The sequence below is a fragment of the Podarcis liolepis genome, assembly GCF_965112155.1.
Source record: "Podarcis liolepis genome assembly, chromosome: 9".
Taxonomy (NCBI): domain Eukaryota; kingdom Metazoa; phylum Chordata; class Lepidosauria; order Squamata; family Lacertidae; genus Podarcis; species Podarcis liolepis.
Genome location: NC_139564.1, coordinates 30399776 through 30421835, shown reverse-complemented (window position 1 = coordinate 30421835; position 22060 = coordinate 30399776). Strand labels below are relative to the sequence as shown.

Sequence of the window (22060 nt, the reverse complement as noted above, 5' to 3'; positions counted from 1 at the left end):
TTTGGAGAGGGAAGGCAAGAGCATAACCCACACTATGGGAACACTTAATTCTCCCTCCCCCCCCCTCTCTCTCACACACACATTACTTTTCAGATTTCTTCCATGACATATTTCTGCTTTCAGCATATGGGGGGAAAATTAATGTGTTACAATGTGGGGAAATACTGTATGTGACAAGCGTCAGGCATGACAGTCACCTCAGCAAATCACTGCAGTTTCATTAACCCCAATTACAAGCTACAGGACTGATGTGACTGCATTGTGTGCTATTGTGAAATTGAGTGTTCTGCTGAGGTGCCCCAGTGAGCTGGCAAGAACATGCCTATTTAACCTCTGATGCTAATGACTTAAAAGGTTACCCGCAATTGTGGCATGGAATTGTTCTGCTACGCTGCTGGCCAAATAATTTGATGTGATGATTCACTGCGAAACACAATCTCAGATCATTAGGTTAATTAGAACAGCCATTCAATTACGAATAATTACTTGTGACCTGAGGCTCAGCAGGCTACACTGATGGAGCATACATAGAAAGATCCCATCAGTGTCTTTTATGTCAAGGCGGCTCTAACAGTGAACATGTGTCAGTTGCCACATATGCTATTTAAATGGAGATGCATTTGATGGCTCTCGATACTTTCCTGGCAGAAAGCTAAGAGGCGTCACTCTATATCTAACTGATATGTTTAATAGAAAGGCTGAAAATCCTGATTATGATTTTTACACAAGGCTCTGTCTGGCAGATAAGTAGGATGGAACCATGCAAGCTTTGATGCTTGGCTAATTTCTGGCAAAAAGCATTAAAAAAAATTCCACTGTATAATTTTAGACCTAGGCTACTTCCACATGTACATTTAAAGCACTATTATACCAATTTAATAGTCATGACTTCCCCCAAAGAATTCTGGGAATACAGTTCCCATGATTCTTTGGTGGAGGGTGCCATGACTGTTTAAAGTGGTATAATAATGTTTTGAATGCATGGTGCAAGTGGGATCCTTGTTTTCACAAACAGCAGATGATGGGATGATAAACTTGGGGCATAAGTTAACTGAAGACACACAATGTGATCACCTTATGGAAGCAAAGCAGGTCCAGACTTGATCAGTTCCTGTAGGGATGGGGGGGGGGCGACTGGAAGCCCCACATAAGCCACCTTGAATTCCATGATGGAAAAATGCAGAATACACATGCGCTAAATGAATCATACATCTGGGTTTGAATTGCCAGCAAGAACGCCTATGATTAAATGCTCCTTCATAGGTAATACCATTAGTTCATCTCTGTGTTGCATTCAGTACAATCACACACGTAGAAGAAAAAAATTACCTGTATATCCAGTTTTGCAGACACAGTTGAAGCTTCCTGGGAAGTTCTGGCAGAGAGCACCATTTTTACAAGGGCCCGAGAGGCACTCGTTGAGATCTCTCTCACAGGCCATTCCAGTAAAACCACTGGGACAACTGCAAGAGAATCCACCCACCAGGTTGTGGCAAGTCCCTCCATTGTGGCAAGGTGATGGGAGACATTCATCTATGTCTGTTTCACACAGTGTGCCATCATATCCTGGCATACACCTACATGTAAAAGGCCGGAGAGGTTCATTTGCCACAACAATGACTGGGATACTCTCGTGGCTCTGTAGCTTAGGGCTCACACCCAGTTTTTTCAAGCAGCTGCCGCCATTTTGACAAGGATTTTGTAAACACGAGTCATGATCCACAGACTCTATTCGAACTCCGCTTTGACGGAAAAGGATTTCTTTGATGCTTTCAAAGAAGGTAGTCACACCACCTGGATTCACATACTGATAGCTGTTCCGTTTCACAGCTGCCATCAAGAAAGTCCGGTTGCTCTCCTGATAAGCCCCATAGAGTTGCACAGCAGTCCCTAATCCGGTTAACTGTGAATTGGCAATTCGCAGAAAATGAAGGTAGTGGTTGGTCAAAAATTCTCTCACGGATTGCACACTGAGACGAAGGAGAATGCTGTTATCAAGTGTGGCGTTACTGAATCCTGAAAAGAAAACTCGGATACTGCTAGTGACTGAGTTGTGTAGCCCATCATTGCTCAGGACTGTGAGATCAAATGTCCCATCGGTAGACCTTGCCAGGGAATTTAAATCACAAGTGCCTGCTGGAATATGGAAGAGGCTTGTAACTCCTGATGTAAGAGAGCACTGGAAACTGTCTAAAATATCTGGATCCTGAGGTTTTACATTGCCTAATGTTCCACCAGGGAACAGGTTGCCAAAATAATGGACAAAGATCTCTACTGTTCTGGGTTGTGATGGGTTATCATTTTGATCTATTACCTTTACGTGCACGGTTCCTGTGGAAGACATCTGAGGAATGCCCGAGTCTCTTGTAATCACTGACAAGTAGAAATCACAAATTTGTTCTCTGTCAATCTCTCTAGTTGTGGTCAGAACTCCAGCAGTGCTGAGACTGAAATAACTGGTTCCTGTGCCAGTGCTAAGCAAGTAATAAGAAAAGGGGCCTTGATTTGGAGGAAGATCAGGATCGGACGACTGAAGATTCAACACAAGTGTCCCTGCCCGACTATTTTCCATTATCTCTCCCTCTGTGGTGGAAAGGGTGGGTCCATTGTCATTGATATCTTCCAAAGCCACCAATAAAGAGGCACTTCCTGTTGCTGACGGTGATCCTGAGTCAATGGCTAACACAGATAGGTTGTACACTGGTAAAGTTTCTCTATCCAGTTCTGCAGTCACCGTAACCTGTCCTGTCTGCGGGTTAATAGAAAAGGCACCGTTGTTGTTTCCATTGCCAATAAAATAAGAAAACCTGTTCCAGCTTGGGAGTGAGTCAGAGTCGAAGGCACTTACAAATGTCACGTGGGTCCCAACAGGAACGCCTTCACTGATTTGTACATTGTATACCATGAAGCTGAAAACAGGGGGGTCATTGGCATCTAATATCGTAATATTCACAACCACTTCATCAATATCTGCTCCACGAATGCTCCCGGCATTTTTTGCAAGCACTTTCAGAGAGATCCGTTCTTCCTTTTCCCTGTCGAGAGGTCCTGTGACATAAATCTGCCCGCTGCTGTCATCAATCTGGAAACCCTTTTTTCTGCTATTGCCGAAGATCAGATAGTGGACTTCTCCGTCAGTTCCCATATCGCGGTCGCTTGCAAAGACTTCTCCCACAATGGTGCCTTTAGAAGCTGCTTCGGAAACCTCAAAATAGTAAAGCTTGGACACGAATCGTGGCACATACTCGTTTGCTCCTTTTAAATGGATGTTGACATTCGCAAAGCTGCACCTTTCTTCATCGGGAACGTTAAAGGCCTTTATGGTGAGATGGTAGCTCTGCTTTGTTTCATAATCTAAAAAGCCTTGGGTGGTGATGATTCCAGTATTAGGATCAATAACAAACAGATCACTGTCTGAAGACTGAACCGCATATGCAATTACAGCATTAGATCCAGAATCAGCATCAGTTGCAGAGAGACGAATGACAGTTGTTCCACTAGGGGCATTTTCTAAAACACTCGGAAAATACTCTTCTGGGCTAAAAGCTGGAGAATTATCATTCACATCAATAACATCTATGGTAATGCTACAGTAGCCTGTTCTAGCAACCCATCCGCCATCTGCAGCACTCACAGTAATCTCATGTTTTTGGCAAAGCTCATAATCAAGGGGTTTGGCAAGCCTTAATTCACCAGTAGATGCGTTAATTGCAAAGTTCCCAGCCTCATTTCCAGAAGAAATGTTGTATTTGATAAGTCCATTCATAGCTGTATCTTTGTCCCTTGCCGACACAGTCCTGAGAATAGTTCCAACAGCATTACTCTCGGGGACAGTTATACTTATATGACTTTGAGAGAACTCTGGCGTGTGATAGTTTTCCTCTGTTACAACTATTTGCACAGGCACTTCTGATGAGAGAGGAGGGTTACCTTTGTCCTTTGCTTTTACTTTGATTAGAAAGTTTTTATTCATATCATTCCTCAGTGGCGATGCTACTGAAATCCAGCCTGTGTTACTGTCCAGTTCAAATTTACCTGTTAGGTTGTCATTTGAGAGAATGTATTGCACTTCTGAATTTAGACCAAAGTCTTTCGCATCAATGGCAGTTACCTTAATTAGTTTGGTACCAACAGCTACATTTTTAGTAACAGGTGTAAAATATTGACTGAAAAGAAACTGGGGTGCATTGTCATTGCTATCTACAATGTTGATTGTGACTGTTGTTTCGCTCAGCAAGGGAGGGCTGCCTCGGTCTGAGGAGGTAACGATGAAACTGTGCCTGTTTAGATTGACATTACTGGGGCCACTGGAGTTTTGGAACTTTAAAGGTTGCTTATTGAAAATCTCTCCCGTAGAAGCATTAATTCGGAAAAACTCTGACTGAGATTTGATGAAGTAGAAGACTTGCCCGTTGGATCCTTCATCTGGATCTGTTGCAGATATCTGGATCACTCGTGACCCAACTTCATTATGCTCAGGGCAATCCAAGTAATAGGATGGTTTTGTAAATCGTGGGGAATTGTCATTGATGTCTGTTACAAATATGGTCACATCTGTGCTTACTGTCCACCCAGAGTCATGTGCTGAAACTCGGATTCTGTAGCGATCTGTATCTTCCCTATTCAGAAGTCTGCTGATTGTTATATCTCCTGTATTGGGATTTATGACAAAAGGTATACTTGTATCCCTTATTGAATATTTACTGACAGCATTTGCTCCAATATCTTCATCTGATGTTGTGACTCGTGTTACAGTGTAACCCAAAGGTGCATTTTCAGGTACAAGAGCGCTGAATATCTGAGAAAATTTGGGTGCATTATCATTTTCATCCAACACATTAATAAGCACCCGGACGGTGGTACTCTGAACAGGTACACCTCTGTCTGAAGCTTTGATAGTAAGTGTATAATGGGCCACATTCTCCCTATCTAAAGGTCGGACACTTCTGACTTCCCCATTGGTACGATGGATACTGAAGCTGTTCTCCTTATTGCCACTGACAATTTCATAATTTAACTGTCCATTAGAGCCACTGTCCTTGTCGACAGCAGTTACAGTAATTATTTTAGAAGGTGAGAGGTTTTCTAGTACTTCAGAAATTAAAGGATCTCGTTCAAATAGTGGTGCATTATCGTTTATGTCTATCACTGTCATTTCCAATTTTACGTACGAAGAAAATGGCGGAAAGCCCATATCTCTCGCCTCAATCCAGATGACGTATTTCTGTATTGCTTCATAGTCTAAGGGTTGGCTGATGGTGACCTGTCCTGTTAGTTGGTCGATCTGAAAGGTGTTGCCAAGATTACCGCTAGCAATGTAATAAGACAAAGAGTCGCCTCTCGATGACAATCCAGAAACTGAAGTGACAAAAGTGCCAACTGCTTGATTTTCAGGAAATGTGAAAGTGTGCTGTTCAGCCTGAACTCGAGGAAAATCTGCTCTATTTACAAATCTTACAGTCACAGTTGTAGAATCTGTCTTTGGCAACGAGCCACCATCTTTCACATTAACAGAAAATGTCATTTCAGAAGTGCCAGACAGTCGTTCGGCAGCCATAATCGCTCCTCGTGATGGATCAATGTGGAATTTTTCAGAATTCTTCCCCGACAGGGAATAGTGAAGCTCAGCATTAGGTCCTGCATCAGCATCTGTAACTGTCACCGCAAATACAAATGTACCTGCAAAGGAGGACAAAAATAAGGTAATTAATCCTGTGAAACGGAACATTAATACTCATGCAACTGTTCATAACCAGAGAATGTTAAGTTATTGGACAATATACAAAGACTGTAAATAAAACTTAAAAATAAATAAATTACAACCACTAGCAGATGTATTGTTCATACTTAGGAGGTATTTAGGATGTTATAGGCATCCTTGACCAATAGCATATTTATGCAGACAGGGATGCCAAAGCGGATTTAAATCTTACTGAAAGCAATGCAGCATGGAAGGCGACATTTTGAAATTTAGTAGTTCATACAACAGGTTATGATACCAAAACTTGCTACTGTGCTGGGATCTCATGAGTGGTAATGGGTGCTTGTCTTGTCATAATACAGTGGTCATGTCTAGCAGTAGGGTGCTAGACCAGTTGCCTCTGCAGTGGGTTGTTGTCTTCGTTCTTTCTCTGTTAATTCAGACTGAGGACAATGCAAGGGATGCATTTTCCTTTGGTCAGATTTCCACATACCCAACTGTGATGGATCCTATGACACCATGACCATAGAATGCTTGACACCATGTCTATAGGATCACATGGAGTTCAGGATCCTCAGCTGGCCAGAAGCAAACAGTAGGAAAGATAATAATTGACAAAAAAAATATTGAAGCAACTGTTGAGCCAGGCAGCAGGTGAAGCAGGTGAACAGGTACAGTGGTACTTCGGTTTACGAACTTAATCCGTTCCAGAAGTCCATTCTTAAACCAAAGTCTTTCTTAAACTGAGACATACTTTCCCTAATGAGGCCTCCTGCCACCGGTGCTCTTCCACCGTTCGGCTTCTGTTCATAAACCAAGGTAAAGTTTGCAAACTGAGACACTACTTCTGGTTTTGCGGAGTTCGTATACCAAATAGTTTGTAAACAGGGCTGTTCTTAAACCGAGGTACCACTGTATTTAGGACAGGATTTAGTTAACATATTTTGTATGAAAAGTGTATTCCTCCAAAAAATTAGTGCAGCGCTAGTGAAAACCCTAATGAACTATAGACAACAATAACAAAATCTCAGTGGTCAGTGAGATTTAAAAGTCTCTTCCCCTCTTGTTATCTTGGATTCTTTCTGTGCTATAAAAACTGTAAGGTTAGTATCATGTTGCTGTTATCAGCTTACCTGAACTTGTTGGTGACGGAATATGAGTGACATAAGGGTGGTGCTGAAATTTGGGAGGATTGTCATTGACATCTGCAACTGTGACAAGGACACTTGTAGAACTGGAAAGAGCCTTTGGGAAACCACCATCCTTGGCCACGACGATCAAAGTGTAGTTCTCCTTAGCCTCTCTATCCAACAGAGCACTTGTGATGATCTGCCCGGTTGAAGGGTTGATTGTGAACTGTGAGTTTCCACCACTGAGACTATAGCTGCAAAAAGTACAAGGAGGGAGAGACGTTTTTCATACCTGTTTTAGTATGAAATATGCTGCTTTATATGTTGACAAACTGTAAATTCTACAGGCAGGGAATCAAAGTATTTATATTTATTTAAAATATTTATATTATTCTCTTTCAGCCAAAAGGATTTACAAGGCAGATTAACATCAATATAAAACAAACGTACAAAAGCAAAGTCAAAACAATATATCGTATTTTTCGTCCCATAGGACGCACTTTTCCCCCTCCAAAAATGAAGAGGAAATGTGTGTGCGTCCTATGGGGCGAATGCAGGCTTTCGCTGAAGCCTGGAGAGTGAGAGGGGTCGGTGTGCACCGACCCCTCTCGCTCTCCAGGCTTCGCGCAGATCTCCCCAAGCCGTGGGAGCCCGCGCTGGGCTCCCGCTGCTTGCGGAGAGTTGCCTGCATGCCGAAGGCTGGGCGCGCTGAGCTCAGTGCGCCCAGACTTTGTGCAGCTCTCCGCAAGGCACGGGAGCCCGGCGCTGGGCTCCCGCTGCTTGCGAAGAGTTGCCTGTTCTGGGGGCTGGGGTCGGGGGAAGCTTGGGCCCTGCGCCTGGGGGGGAAATATTTTTTTTCTTTATTTCCCCCCCAAAAAACTAGGTGCGCCTTATGAGACAGTGCGTCCTATAGGGTGAAAAATACGGTAATCACAGCTCCAGCAGTGACAAAATGACAGAGCTTAATATGGACATAAAAACAACAAATAGTTGCTGCTTAATGGTCTTGATTTGCCATATGAAACCCTGTTAGTGCCGTGATCAGATAAGCCTCCGTAAGAAAAAGCTCCATAATCTAGGGTGCCACCACTGACAAAGCCCTGCTTCAAGTGACAAAGCACCTCTAGACTATTCATCTTTTACTTCTGAGGGTAAGCAATCCCATCCAGAACAGATAAATTGTCCTGTCTCCTGGACATGGAAACCACGCACCCACAGGGTTTAAAAAGCTTCATACAGAAGTTAAATAGTATAGGGATCAAATAGTGCCTTGGGCCACCCCATAGTGTGTTTTACCCCTTTGCACAAGTAACACAAAAAGGACACTAATGTTGCACATATACAAAATGAGTTCTTCCACAGAGATATCCCAAACTGAAGCAGCAACAACACCGTTTTTGAATTATTCAGAAGCCTGACGTTATGATAAATAGAAATATTTTATTTGCAGTTTTCAATCAAATGCCTGAGATACTGCCTATAGACAGATGGAGTGAATATAGCAATTGGTCATAACCAGCTATTTATCTTTGGAAAATGCCCTAGGTAGCAAAATAATTGCTCAATTATTATTTAATAGAAAAGTCATGACCGCATAATGAAGTGCTATTTGTTTATAGAGAGAGAGGAGGGAGGGAGACAGAGAGAAACTTTCCATATCACCGAGTCCCAAGAGGCAATTTTCAGATGAGTATCACATCTAGGACTGACAGAAGTATTCTGCTATCAAACTATTCCTTGGTTTTCAAAATGTGGGGATTCTGATTTAGGATGAGGATAGGGCTACTTGCTGCTGCATTACATTTTAAGCCTTGTTGCAGCTCCTAAGGTGATCTTGATTGTGATAACTTCCAGGGTGAATAACATCCCATGTGTTTTGACTCATGGAAAGACAGTTGTACATTCGGTCAATTTCATGCCCACTTGGCAGAGTCCTTCGAAGTAGATAATCTGTCACACAGAACTGAATCAATTGCAACTGGAATGCAACAGTAATAACTGCTTTACTCCCGTTGAAAACTATCAAGTCTCTTATTCTTTCCTTCTTTATGGCCCTTTCTCTTTAAGAGGAACTATCTTCTGTAAAATAGGACACTTCTGTAAAGTACTACTATGAACTACTCATCATCTTTCTGTGACTACTTGGTAAAAGGTAGTCTGCAGTGCTAAAGCGTCAAAATCCCTTCAGCCTCTAAAATGTGGTCACTGCACATTCATTGAATGACTTTCCCTTAGGTTTGCCTGCTTTGAAGCTGAAGAACAGTCATCTGTCATTAACTACCCTGTGGTGATAGGAGATATGGCAGCTGTGGCTTCTGATGCCTTGGTCCTCTTGTCCGCTGTTTTCTCAACCTCATTCAACTGGCCAGGGCTTGAGGTTTATAATGCAATACACAAAGAAGAAGATGGACTATAGAACAACTACCTCTTCTCCTGCTGCATTGGGAGTTTTAAAGGTATATCTGGCTGAATACTACTGAAAATAATATATCCAGTCAGTGCACAATGGGTGTAATGGGGGGGTGGCGGCAGGGGGACAGCTGCCCCTTAAATCAGGTAAATCAATAGAAATACTTAACTAACTGAGGTTCTTCCTCCCTCAACATGAAGCCTGCTCCCCCCCAACATAAATCCTGGCTACACCCATGCTGTTCACCATCTTCATAAGCTTCCTGCTTAAATCTCCTATTGATGGGTTTGGCTTTTTTAATGACCTGTGAAAACTTTTCTGGGTTGTGCATCTCATGGTTTATAATTCATTTAATCCATGTATAGTTTCATTCTGAATTGGAGCATATTTTCAAAAGCTAATAGGAGGTTGTTGTTTTTTTGGTGTTGTTTTTTTTAAAAAAAAGCTTACGCACCAAGGCTACAATCCTGATTCCATTTCCCCCATAGTAATATATCAACTCTTTTCAAGTTTCCATATATTTTTATTGTATTTTAATTTAATTTCGACAAGTGATATACCACTCAATTACAACTGGACTAAGTGGTGTACAAAAATCAATTAAAATTATCAAATCTGAAGTCAATAGAAATGCCTGCTGAAATTTTTAAAAAGGCCTTCAGAAGGCAGCAGAATTTCAACGGGGAGGGAGCGTGTCTGACCTCAGCTGGAAGTTCCATAAAATTGGGCCAACAATGCTGAATGCACAGTTTCTGGTGTATATGTACTGTGCATCTGGGCCTTTTAAAAAAAGTTTTGTTGCACAGAATTGTAAAACTGCATTACTACAAATCTGCATAAAGTTGATATCCGCCCTCTGTGTTTTTAGGGCCACAGGGTAAGAATAATAAAATAGGATTGTACAGCGAATCCCTTTATAATCCTAGGAAGTGAAAGTAACAGCCACCTCTATTTTGCGATGCCATTTCCACATGGTTATAAGACTTCTCAAAAAACTTAAATTTCGATGGGGAAAAATGACATGTAATGAAAAGCATTATTATGTCATATTTTATTAATTTCATTGGATGCTTATCAGGCACACCTGGCAGATGGCAAGGGTGGCAGAGTTCAAAAAAAGGGAAGAAAATTACAGTGTTTTGATATTTTAAAGTTCTTATTCATCTTGTACTTTAATATCTACAAACAGTTATGATTTATATTTTGCTTATTGAAAAAAAGCTAATTTGAATTTCCAAAGAAAAGAAAAAGTGTAGTGAGTCATTTAGCTCAGTTCGTGCCTTTTATACAACAATATACCAATATTTATACTCACTGAAACCACTTGAGAAAGGGTCTATTCTGGTTTCTTGAGTGGCAGGTAGTGATGATTGGCAACAAACATGAATCTCTCTGCATTCCATTAGGAACGCATCACTCCTCTGAGCAAATTGCTCAGGCTGTCGCTGCCACTTAACCTCTCAATTTTTTCTTGCATATAGTCAGCAATAGGATTTTCTGGTAAAACCTGGAGGTGTCGGTAGAAATGTGCAAGCCATTTTGCCATAAAGCCAATCCAGCGAATGATGACTTTTCAGAAGCTGAGTGGCGCAAAGAAATCAGTTCAATTGCCACACACAGATTCTTCCTTTTTATTCTGAACTTTGTCGGAACTGGCTCAGTAAGAGCAAGAGAAATAGATTGGCCAGCAATTCGAACGCTTTTTACTACATGAAAAGTTAGGGATCAGCTTCTAAACACTCTTGTGGCAAAGTCATTATTGGATACGACCCAGTGTTTTTCAGCCCACCTAAGTCAAGTGGCTTAAATACAGAGCTATTTCATCCCCCCTTATGGTTTTGAACCATGGGCTATTATTAAAATGAGGCTGCTTTTTAAACTGTATTTTTAACCTGTATTTTAAATTGCTTTGTCCCACCCCCCATTATGTTTTTATTGTAATTTTATTGGTGTTAGCCACCCTGAGCTTGGCTCTGGCCGGGGTATAAATAATTTATTATTATTATTATTGTTGTTGTTGTTGTCACAAACCAATCCAGGGTGGCCATAAAATGGCTGCCTCAGGCAATGCATTGTTGGTGCCATGAATTATAATTTATTATAATTTTATTGACATTTTTGTCTCAGATACTAAAGTAGATTAACTGGCTTTGGGTACTTTGCACACTTAAAGGAAGGGCAATTTTTTCGGTTTCATCTCAAGCAGCAAAAAGTCCTTGGCCAGCCCTGAACCATGTTGTATTTGTGAACAATGCAAGACAAAACCTAGCATGCTCATTTCTCCTTTTTTCCCAAAGCATGAAAAGGAAACAGGACCTAAATTAAACAGCATCGGAAGCACCACAAGAGCAACATACCTGATGATAGCATTCACTGATGCATCGGAATCAGAGGCGTTTACAAGCAAAACGTCTGTCCCTGTGGGTGCGTCCTCCGGAATGGTTTTGGAATACATATTGAAGGCAAATTTGGGGACGTTATCATTGACATCATCTACTTTGACAGCTATAGTTCCAGTACCAGTAAGGGCAGGACTTCCTAGGGGGGGAAAGATATTTGAAATGCTAGAGGTTACCCAAGTTACAATACTAATACTGGATATGCCACTCTTCATTTATTATCTCACACATGAACATGTCACAGTTCACAGAGCTCTAAAGTCAAATCCATGCAAAGAGCAAGGTCACTTTTGTTTTTAAAGAAGGTCCTCTGGAACTCTCAGAGTATGAAGTCACACAGGAAAAGCTTTGAATCTTGTATTATCAAGTAAAGGGTTTGCTGCTTGCAAAGAGAAATGAGAACAATACACAAACACTGACCTGCAGTGAACCGGATGAATTTAATGACTGAAATTGGTCATCCAGTGAGTGCCACTAAAGTGAACAAGAGCATGCCAATAGGTGTAACAAAATCTGGACTGCCACTTTTTGTTAGAGAAAAGCTAAGTATGGCTGTGACTATTCGGGGAAGAGAAGCAACAGGGGGCAAGAGGGAAGGCTTAACTCCTTCCATGCCTGCTACACAAAGGAACTGCTGTCCAGATGCGTGTCTGCCAGCTGACAGAGGACTGCTGCTCTCAGACAACCTCTGCACAGACTAGTTCATCACCCTGGAACATACATAACAATATAGCAAGTGCATTTAAGTATATGTAGAATGCTTCCCTGAATGATGATAGCTCACCCGGCACATATACCTCAATGCATATTCTGAAAATGGCTGAAAAACCCTGCTTGAAATTTCAGTGGACAGAAAAACAAAGTTTCAAGGTCACGGGGATCAAGGTTCAGGTAAGCATGTCTCTTGCCTCCTTTGTTTTCTGGAAATATTTTAGAAAACCAGCACTTACAAAAAAAAAAGTCAATATATAAGCCAAGGGTGGCTATCCCATTGCCCACGGGCCACATTTGACCCCCAAAGAGTTGTTTTTTTGTGACCCTGAAATTTGTCAATTAAAAAAATACTGCTCCTGTGGTGCCATGATGCCAAAAGTGTTTTCTGCCCCTGAGCAGAAAATTGTCCATTAAAAAACCCATCTTTAAATTACAAATGTGGAAGTTTGGAAAATGTGAAAACTGGCAACACTGTACAGCAGGTCCTCCAGCCCAGCATAATAAAAAAAGCAGCTTTCTAGTGCTCAAAGCTCACTCACTCTTAGTCTGATCAAAAGTGGTAGGTAACCTGGTGTCCTTGGACTATATCTCCTGACCACTGATGAGTCTGGCTGGGGATGATGGGAACTGTAGTCCAATATCGAGGGACAAAGGCTATATTAGTGGCTATGATGGCTATGCTCTGCCTGCACAATGGAATGCTTCTGAATGCCAGTTGCTGGAAACCATAGGAAGGGGAAGGGCTCTAGTGCCTGGGCTTCCTTCAGGCATCTGGATGGCGATTATGAGTACAAGATGGTGAACTAGTTGGGCTCTTCTTAATCCTATCTGGAAGGTACCAGGATGTCTAACTCACACAGATCTTGCTGACATGCCCTGATGATCCTTAATGTTCATGCAAAAATAAGTTACACAGAATTTAACGGGGTTCTCTGTCGAGTAAGTGCGCCTATGATTGCAGTCGTTGTTTTCAGGCCAGCAATATTAATGGTGAACCCTACGTACAGATTTCTTCCTCAACCATAAAAACTTTTACTTGGATCTGAATCTTTTTTTGTTTCAGTGAAGCTTACATCTTTTGTACATATTTTATGGGCTAATAGCCGTAAATAAATAAATGAAATGAATGAAGCTTACATCCATGTAAATGTATTTAGATTGATGGGTGGTTTGTGTTTTTTTGGAAATAATGAAGATATTACTCCCTTCAGAATCAAAGTGACAGTTCTAAAGATTAAAATGAAATCCCAGAAAACTAATGACAAACTGTGCAGGCATCTGCTACTCCAAAAATGCACAAATAAAATAGAGAATTATTATTGCAATTTTTTGTTGGATATCATTTAAGCTGCAGATGAATGCAACTGTATGAAGCCCCATGTAAATTAATTATATCATTATCCTGATATACAAAAGCAAGTTGACAGGCTTGGAATTCCTTTTCCACTGAAACCTGTTGCTTTGCAGCAAAGCTGGAATCAAATGCTCACTGAATGGGGCCTCTGAGCAGATGTCATGTGCTATTAGAAAGTTCGAACTTTTCCATGGAATAAACCAGGTTCTCTCTCAGCAGGGAAGCCAATCTTCAAAAATGTATTACATTCCAGGCAAAGTCATGTATACTGTACATTGTTATGATTTTAAATTGGTAATAAAATAGCAAATGATTTCTTCGTTGTTTAGAATTCACTCTATTTTAACCGCAACACATCGAAATGGCAAATCAGCAAATATATCTATCCTCTTTTAAAACAAATAGTAAAACAGGAGAGTGATGGGGACAGAACATGGAGAATTTAATGCAACTTAATTGGATTGACATCTTAATACAATTAAATAAACAAAAGTGTGATGAATAACACCAGAACGGCATAGACCGTAATTTCCTAAGTTCCTATGAATGGAATTTCACTAACAGGATACTTTTCCTGGCAGAAGGGAAAGGGGATGGATTTTCCTCCCCCAGTCTTCCTGCTCTTGTGCTGCTGGGAAATAAGCTATGATTTGTTCTTACTGTAGGTATGATCTGTCTTGCTTGGGACAAACCATGAGATGTAACCAAGGTAAACAAAGGTTTGTTCTTACCCTTTGTGATTTATCTGGAGGAGACAAACCACAAGCCCAGGTTTGAACAATGTCAAACCATAGCTTAGCAGTGGATATCATGACAGAAGGAGAACTAAGGAAGAAGTCAGTAGCCATGCCCTCTTCTTCAGAAAGCTGCACATTGGCTTGTTCATGCTAAGCAATGGTTTTCCTTAGTGACATGTGCAAACTATGGGTGGGTATTATTGCATTGTTTTCCTGGCTACAATGTTAATCATCCTGTCCTGATTTCAAGCATTCTTTTTACACTGCATCACCTGTTTTGTTATGGAACTGTGGCTTTTTGATCAATATACTGCCTTGTTGTGCTAAGTTTTCCTCACACCAGTGAACATGATGTGACACAGCAGCAGACATCTTTGGACATTTTACCACTCCCTGTGCGCATGCATGCTTCTGTTTCGTGTTCAGTTCTGAAAATGGTGGGAAAGGACTATATGCACGAATACCATCCCCAATTTTAGCGCATGGTGTGATCCATGAAAAGAGCGGGGAAATTACAGTGCAAAACTCCTGTGATGTTCCATGTTATAATGGGGTTATAGACTTATTTTTTTCCCCTGGAAGCAATTGACATGGAAATAAACACTGAACTTCCACAACATTCTGCTAAATTCCCAGAGGTGACTTTTACACTGTGTGAAAGATCACATAAAAATGCAGAAATGATCAAGTAAGGAAAAGTCAGCAAAACAGAATAAAGTGCTGTCTGAATACAGCCTGAGCCAGTATATGCTAAGGACCATAATGATCTGAATATTTTGAAACAAAGTGCATTGAACAGTCTGTAACTATGATACTGATTGCCAGATCCATGTGGCCATTCTGTACATGAATTGCCTGACATGTTGCACATCATATACTTGACTTTCAAGTGGCCCACATGTAACTGAAGAGTTATGTGTAAATCACACTTTACATAATGAAAACAGGAGCTGTTTTACAATTCTGCAAATCAGAATTCAAAACAGACTATTATCCAAAAAGTAAACAGTGAGGGCTTTGATCAGGCTCCTAATTATCTATGTCCTTAATCTGGAAAGCAAAACAATATTGGGCAATGCAAATCCCTGGAAAGTTGGGAGCTTGAAATTCTTGCTTGGAATGGACAGGCTAGCAGATCATCTGTCTATGCAGCAAAGCTGCCATCCAAATCTATGAAGTGATAACTATGTGAAAATTATTGTTGATATGACCCATATTGCACAGTATCTGATCGTAGCCAGATGATTTTACTTTGGATGTTATATCTCCTTTCAAAATATCAAGTCAAGACAATGTGCACTTTGAAGTGATACTAAAAATATGTGTAGTGCATTTAGAAGGTCAAGTAGAGACTATAATTCATATTTGTAGTCAAAGTGGAATGTGAAACCTACATGGATGGTTTCAGCTTGGTGCAGATTTTTGATTCACCATGCTTTTCTATACTCTTTCCTATGATCCGTGGGCACAAAAAGAATACACATAAATTCTGTGAAGCATGACATCCTCTTGTTAAGTATAGGGCTTCAGGAATGTGGGTTTTGCATTGCAATTTAAAAAACAAAAAACAAAAGAAAACCCAAACTTTAAATATATATAAAAATCACTTAACTCTTTGGAAAAGTTATTGCTGTTGGAAGACTAGGAAATCGGGTTATTTAAGAAACCACTGACTAAGTCAGTCTTGCCCCTTAATGACTTCTGCATAACCCACAGTAAGCCTGCCTTTTCTTTGTTATTGAATTATGCTTTAAAAACACCCTGTTTGACTCTTGAAGATTAACCAACAGGATAAGTATTCCTTGCCATATGTTCAGGTTTTACTAGTCTTATCCTAGCAATTAAGTTTTCTGTAGCCTTGGAGCTGAAGAATTAACTCACAGACTTTCAATTTATAAGTTGTAGCATTCTGTTTCATCAGCAGTCCGAGACCACTGTTGCTAGGAAATTTTTGAGAAAATGTATAAGTTGGGAAATTTGCTTTGCACATCACCACGCTGCTCAACCAGCAACTGCTATTAAGAGTTAAATAAAACAGCACTGAGAATGCACAATCAAGGTTCCACATTATTGAGAACCTGTATGTATAGAACAGACCCCCATCTACATATGTCCCCCCAACCAAGTGGCAGGAGGCAGGGGGTAGGTTGACATAATGGAAAGTACAATGGCTAGAGTGTCAGACTAGGACTTGGCAGTAAAGGTAAAGGTACCCCTGACCTTTTGGTGCAGTCGTGGACTACTCTGGAGTTGCAACGCTCATCTCGCTCTATAGGCCGAGGGAGCCGGCGTTTGTCCACAGACAGCTTCCAGGTCATGTGGCCAGCATGACTAAGCCGCTTCTGGTGAACCAGGGCAGTGCACGGAAATGGCGTATACCTTCCCATCAGAGTGGTACCTATTTATCTACTTGCACTTTGATGTGCTTTTGAACTGCTAGGTTGGCAGGAGCAGGGACCGAGCAATGGGAGCTCACCCCATCGCGGGGATTCGAACCGCTGGCCTTCTGATCAGCAAGCCCTAGGCTCTGTGGTTTAGACCACAGCACCACCTGCATCCCTAGGACTTGGCAGACTAGGGTTCAAATCTCCATTCAGCCATGAAGCTCATTGGGTGACCTTTGGCTTGTTGATGCCTCTTAGCCTAACCAACCTCATGGGGTTGTTGTGAGGATAACATGGACAGGGGGGAACCTTGTATGCCACCTTGAGCTCCTTATAGGAATAAGAATAATAATACATGTTAGATATCTGCAAGGAATATATCTTACAGAGAGAGAGAAGGCCATAGTTGAGTGACATGCAGAAGGCCCTGGGTTCAATCCCTGACATTTCCAGGTATAGCTGGGAAAGTACCCTGCCTGGAATCCTGGAGAGGTGCTGCCAGTCAGTGTAGACAATACTGAGCTCGATGGACCAAAGGCCTGACTTAATATAAGGCAAGTTCCTATGTTGCTTTTATCTGCTGGAAACAAAGGTCATAGATGTTCCTATAGTGACTCTGTTAGCGATGCTAGAAGGAGATACAAAGTAGAAACAGGACTATGATGTAGAGCAAAATAATTCTGTAGGAATATGTAAACATTAGAATTTACACAGAACGCTTTAAAAGGCAATAAGTGGCTTGAAGACCACAGCACGGAATGCAATGGGGGTGGAGTGGGGCAAAGAAAAATAGAATAGCTTTCTTGAAATATGTAATTTGCCAAACCACTTAAGGGAACAGAGCTAACTATGAGGAAAGAAGCGTAACAAATCAAGATTGTGAAGCTGCATGGTTTGGATTTATTTTAAGCCTGAAAAAAAGCATGCCAGTGAGGCAGCTACAAATGTAACCCTTCTCTAGGCATAGAAGGAAGCATGAAAGAAAGAAAAATCTTGCTAGGTTTTGCAGCGGCAAAGAGAAATACCAAACAATAAGTCTGCAAAGGTACCAAAGATCCACCCCACTTTGAAACAAAGAAAGTAAGGAACAACTAATCTGGCAAGTGCAGGCTTTTAAGGTTTGAATCAGAGCAAGTTGGTTGAAGGAGTTCTTCAGGTAACAGGTCGTTCTGCCTCATAAATGTGCAGGGCGGCAGAAAGGGGGGTGGGGAGAAGGAGGAAAAACCATAGTTCACTCAGATGGCAAGCCAAGGCTGCTAGTAAGGATCCAGATGTGCTACTCTATAGTCAGGCAATTAATAACAGCAAGGATGGAAGCCAACATTTCTCCAGAAAAATGTTCAAAGATGAAAAAGTGAGGATAAAAGCTACCGCTTTCTGGGGTGGCACACTGCCATTTCGCTCATCTCTGGCTTTCAACATATGGTGGCGTTATTTATTTGTTTTATTTCAAGGAAAGCTTCTTTCCCCCCATCATTTTCTCTCTCACACACACAAAGGTAGAGGTACTCAAATCTGAATATAATAAAACTGACCTATTTTACTTTGTGCAAAGACAGTAATACCTTTAGAAGGAAAATGTGCTCTTTTTCAATGGTAAGGCAAATCTGTTAATTATATATTCATTAAATCTCTCTCTTCCCTTGACTTCAAATAGTTGCATGCCATGTTACTAGACACTCACATCTAATAACTGCATCTTTCCTTTGTAGACTATGATAGAGGAGACTCTAGCAATGGGAAACTGCTTCTTCACCATGTTTTATGGACTGACATAAGAGTTGTGGCTGAGTGTCCAACTTCATAGGATTTCACAGTATATTTGTGCTGCTAAGGACCTCAGATGAAAGGCCGTATGAACCACCATCTCAGTAGCCTGCCTGTTCTGGTGGTGGCTCATTATCATTCCAAACATATTAGCATGGTGTGGACTGACTTTTTTGTGCAGCTACCCTGAGCTGACCATACCACGGGAACAAATAATGTTACACAAAGGGCAGTTTTACACTAGGCCTTTAAAGCACATCCAGCACACATTTAAAACATATGGCTTCCCCCCAAATATTCTGGGTACTGTAGTTTATTAAAGATGCTAGGGATTTGTAGCACTGAGAGGGGAAACTACAGTCCCAAAGATTATTTGTGGGAAGTCCTATGCCTTACATTTATGGTGTGGATATGCCCTTAGTAATATAGATAGCTAGAAGTAAAAACTGAAGGTTGGTGAGAGAAGGGGAGGGGCACTAGAGAAAGGTCCATTACCTAATTTTGACTGCTGTTTTGCATAGCTTGTAAATGGTAAGATATATCACCCAGGCTCCAAAAAGAACATACTATAGTGGCCACTATGTGATTGAATTCTTCAGTTATCCTATTAATTGAATTGTGGGGAGGATGCTATCTCTGAAAGCAAGAAGGCATGCAGCCATTACCTAGGGATACCTTTGCAAAGCAGAACAGCTGGAATGCTTGAGGGACACCTGCAGGCAGTGCCTTGTCTAGCTTACAAATGAGTAAGAGAAAGAGAATGGAGGAAGAGAAAGGAATTCAACAAAGCATATCCCATAGTTAACACCAAAAATAATTCTGCAATCAGCCAGCAGTTGTGGCTATGTGTGCAGCTGATCTGCAAGGGCCCTTTTACACAAGCCACACTGGAATGGCAGCTGCTCCTAGAAACCATTGAGGGATAAGAATGCAGGAAAAACTCTCTTTGTATTGATATGGTTTGTGATTCGTGGATTTGTAGAAGTTTGCTAAAAGTCAGTGCCTACAAAGTTCCATGTAAGCTCTCCCCACTTCACACAGAGCTACCTAACCTCTTCGTAACTGAAGTCCATCATCAATGTGAGCGAGTGACCTCCATATCAAGGAGCCTGGTGCACAGAGGTCCTCAGTTTTTCTAGACCAAACAAGTATGATGTAACATGCCAACCCCAGTAGCATCATATTTGCAAGTCTACCATAACAGAAGCAGAATGTGCGGTTAGATAGAGCTACAGAGCCACTGTCCACATAAACCTACAGTGATGGCAAACATGAAGACATATAAGATTCTTGTGTGTGTGTGTAGACAGACATTTGGATGATATAGATTTTGTTAAGTAGCATGTTTGCTGGGACATTGGTGTTACTGTTGCTGCTTATTTATTGAGTCAGGATGGTGGAGAGTTTGAGCCTTGAAGGATTTCTACCTGTCCTTTTCTATCACCCATCTGTCTACCTAGAGACACAAAATACATTTGCTTCCATGTCTGCCATCACACCAGGTTTCCAGTACATGTGTGGAGTATGTGTATACTACTACATTACGGGCGCAATCAGAGAAAGAAAATAATGAGGCAACTAAGACTTTGCCCTTCCCTTCATATGGTGCTCTATTTTTGAAAAGCACACACACAACTTATAAATCTGGGTTCTATGTAAGGAAGTACATTTCTGAAAATAACCGACCAGCATTCCCCCCCCCCCCGGTAATAAAAACCAAACCAAGGTCCGTGGGGTAATATCTATTGCATGATTTATTTTCAGAGATTGTATGGATGAGTGTTAGTTTTTGACAAGCTGCCCTTTTTCATGGTTTTGGCACACTCGGCTTTGCTTGCTGCAAAGGAATTCTGCTGTGTTATCTTAGCTGAAAACTGTGTGAATTACACAAGCTTAAAAATAGAAGTGACACATAGAAGGCATTAAATAAATATTTTTAAGGGCTACTATGGATCCTCACTGTAGCTTACACAGTTGCTTACTCAAGGGTAGTCCCTTTGTCTGTTTTGTCCTCATGAGTCTGGAAGTCAAAAACTTGGCAAAAAAAACTCCTCAAACAATTCCAGATACGAGGTTTATAGCTTCTTCTTCTTTATTTCAGTAAGATTCGGTTCACTGGAGTATTATGTATTTTTGTGTGTGAACTGGAAACAATGTCAACCAAACCAATCACTGGGAAATGTCTATGAACACCTTCCAGTATCAGCTCATATTAGCTCACTCTACCCATTGGGATGTCTGCTCCAAACACAACCACATATATGGAGATCCATGTGGAGATTTTGAAAATGAAGACAGGGCTTTTCAACTTTTAACAGTAGAAGAGAACATTTAAGTGGATGTATCTTGTTATGTAAACTTCAGTGCCCTCTTCTACACAACTATTAAAGTTCTAAGAGCTCTGTCCTGGGGTACCTTAGATTTTTACCATGCCAGTACATTTCATTTGGGACACAGGAGGAGGTTTCTATTAACACAGCTAAATGCCACAAAGGGCTTGAGGAACCATTTGGAAACTTGGCTTCTTAGATGCAGCTCTGTTTACACAGTATGCTGCTGCTGCTGCTGCTGCTGCTGCTGCTACATATATTTCTATTCCAGAAAGAGGCTAAATTCACCTGGCCACTGTAAAATGGTAAATATTTTTTATATCTGTGTGGAATGGCCACAAGATGGAAGAGACCAGTTATCAACACAGCCAGATCTTTGTGTTTGTAACGATTCACCCTAGTGCAGCTCAATGGTAGAGCATATGTTTTTCATGTAGAAAGTTCTAGGTTTAATTCCTGGCATTTCCAGGTAAGACTAGGAAGGACTCCTGCCTTAAATCCTGGAGAATCACTAGACAATAATGAGCAAGAAGGACCAATGGACTTACTCAGCATAACACAGATTCCTATGTTCCAGTTCTGCGGCTCATTTGCTGCTACTCCTCTTTCCCTTTCTTTATGTGCCAGAAGCAGAAAGCTTCAGTTTTTATCCTTGTACACCCTCCAGAAAACTACAGCTACCACACCATTGACAACCACATCTTTTATCTCCTGGGCTCCCCAGTGTAAAAGCTAGAAAGAAAAATCCTCTAACAGAGAGGACATAAAACGTGTAACTGATAGCAGTTGCCAGTAAAATACAGGATAACTTTCACGGTGCTTACAGGAATGCAGCATTCTATACTTAGTTTTTCTCTATCTTATTTCAACTTGCATCATTTCTGATGTTTGGCAAATAGATCCAGCCTTGGAAAAAAACAAAAACAAATGACCAGTTCCTGCACGGACAGAGAAGCTACTAAGTGATGGTGACAGAGGTAGCAAATCAATAAAAAAAGCACCATGGAAGTTAAAACTAGATATTAAATCCAGATTTTGAGAGCATAGATCTTTTACAGTGCAATCTAATACATGTCTACTCAGACGTAAGTACCATTAAGTTCACTGGGGCTTAGTTCCAGGTAAGGGTATAGC

General features: G+C 41.1%; 1 protein-coding gene across 1 annotated transcript in view; it reads right to left on the bottom strand.

The window, feature by feature from the left end:
• The window catches only part of FAT4 (FAT atypical cadherin 4), a 141637-nt gene that overhangs the window by 30350 nt on the left and 89227 nt on the right, over positions 1-22060 (bottom strand). Inside the window, exons 7-9 of the mRNA XM_083460323.1 lie at positions 11599-11779; positions 6835-7085; positions 1330-5679 (exon numbers count right to left, since the gene is read on the bottom strand). Coding sequence (XP_083316449.1) covers positions 1330-5679; positions 6835-7085; positions 11599-11779 — 4782 coding nt within the window. The remainder of the gene's footprint in view (positions 1-1329; positions 5680-6834; positions 7086-11598; positions 11780-22060) is intronic.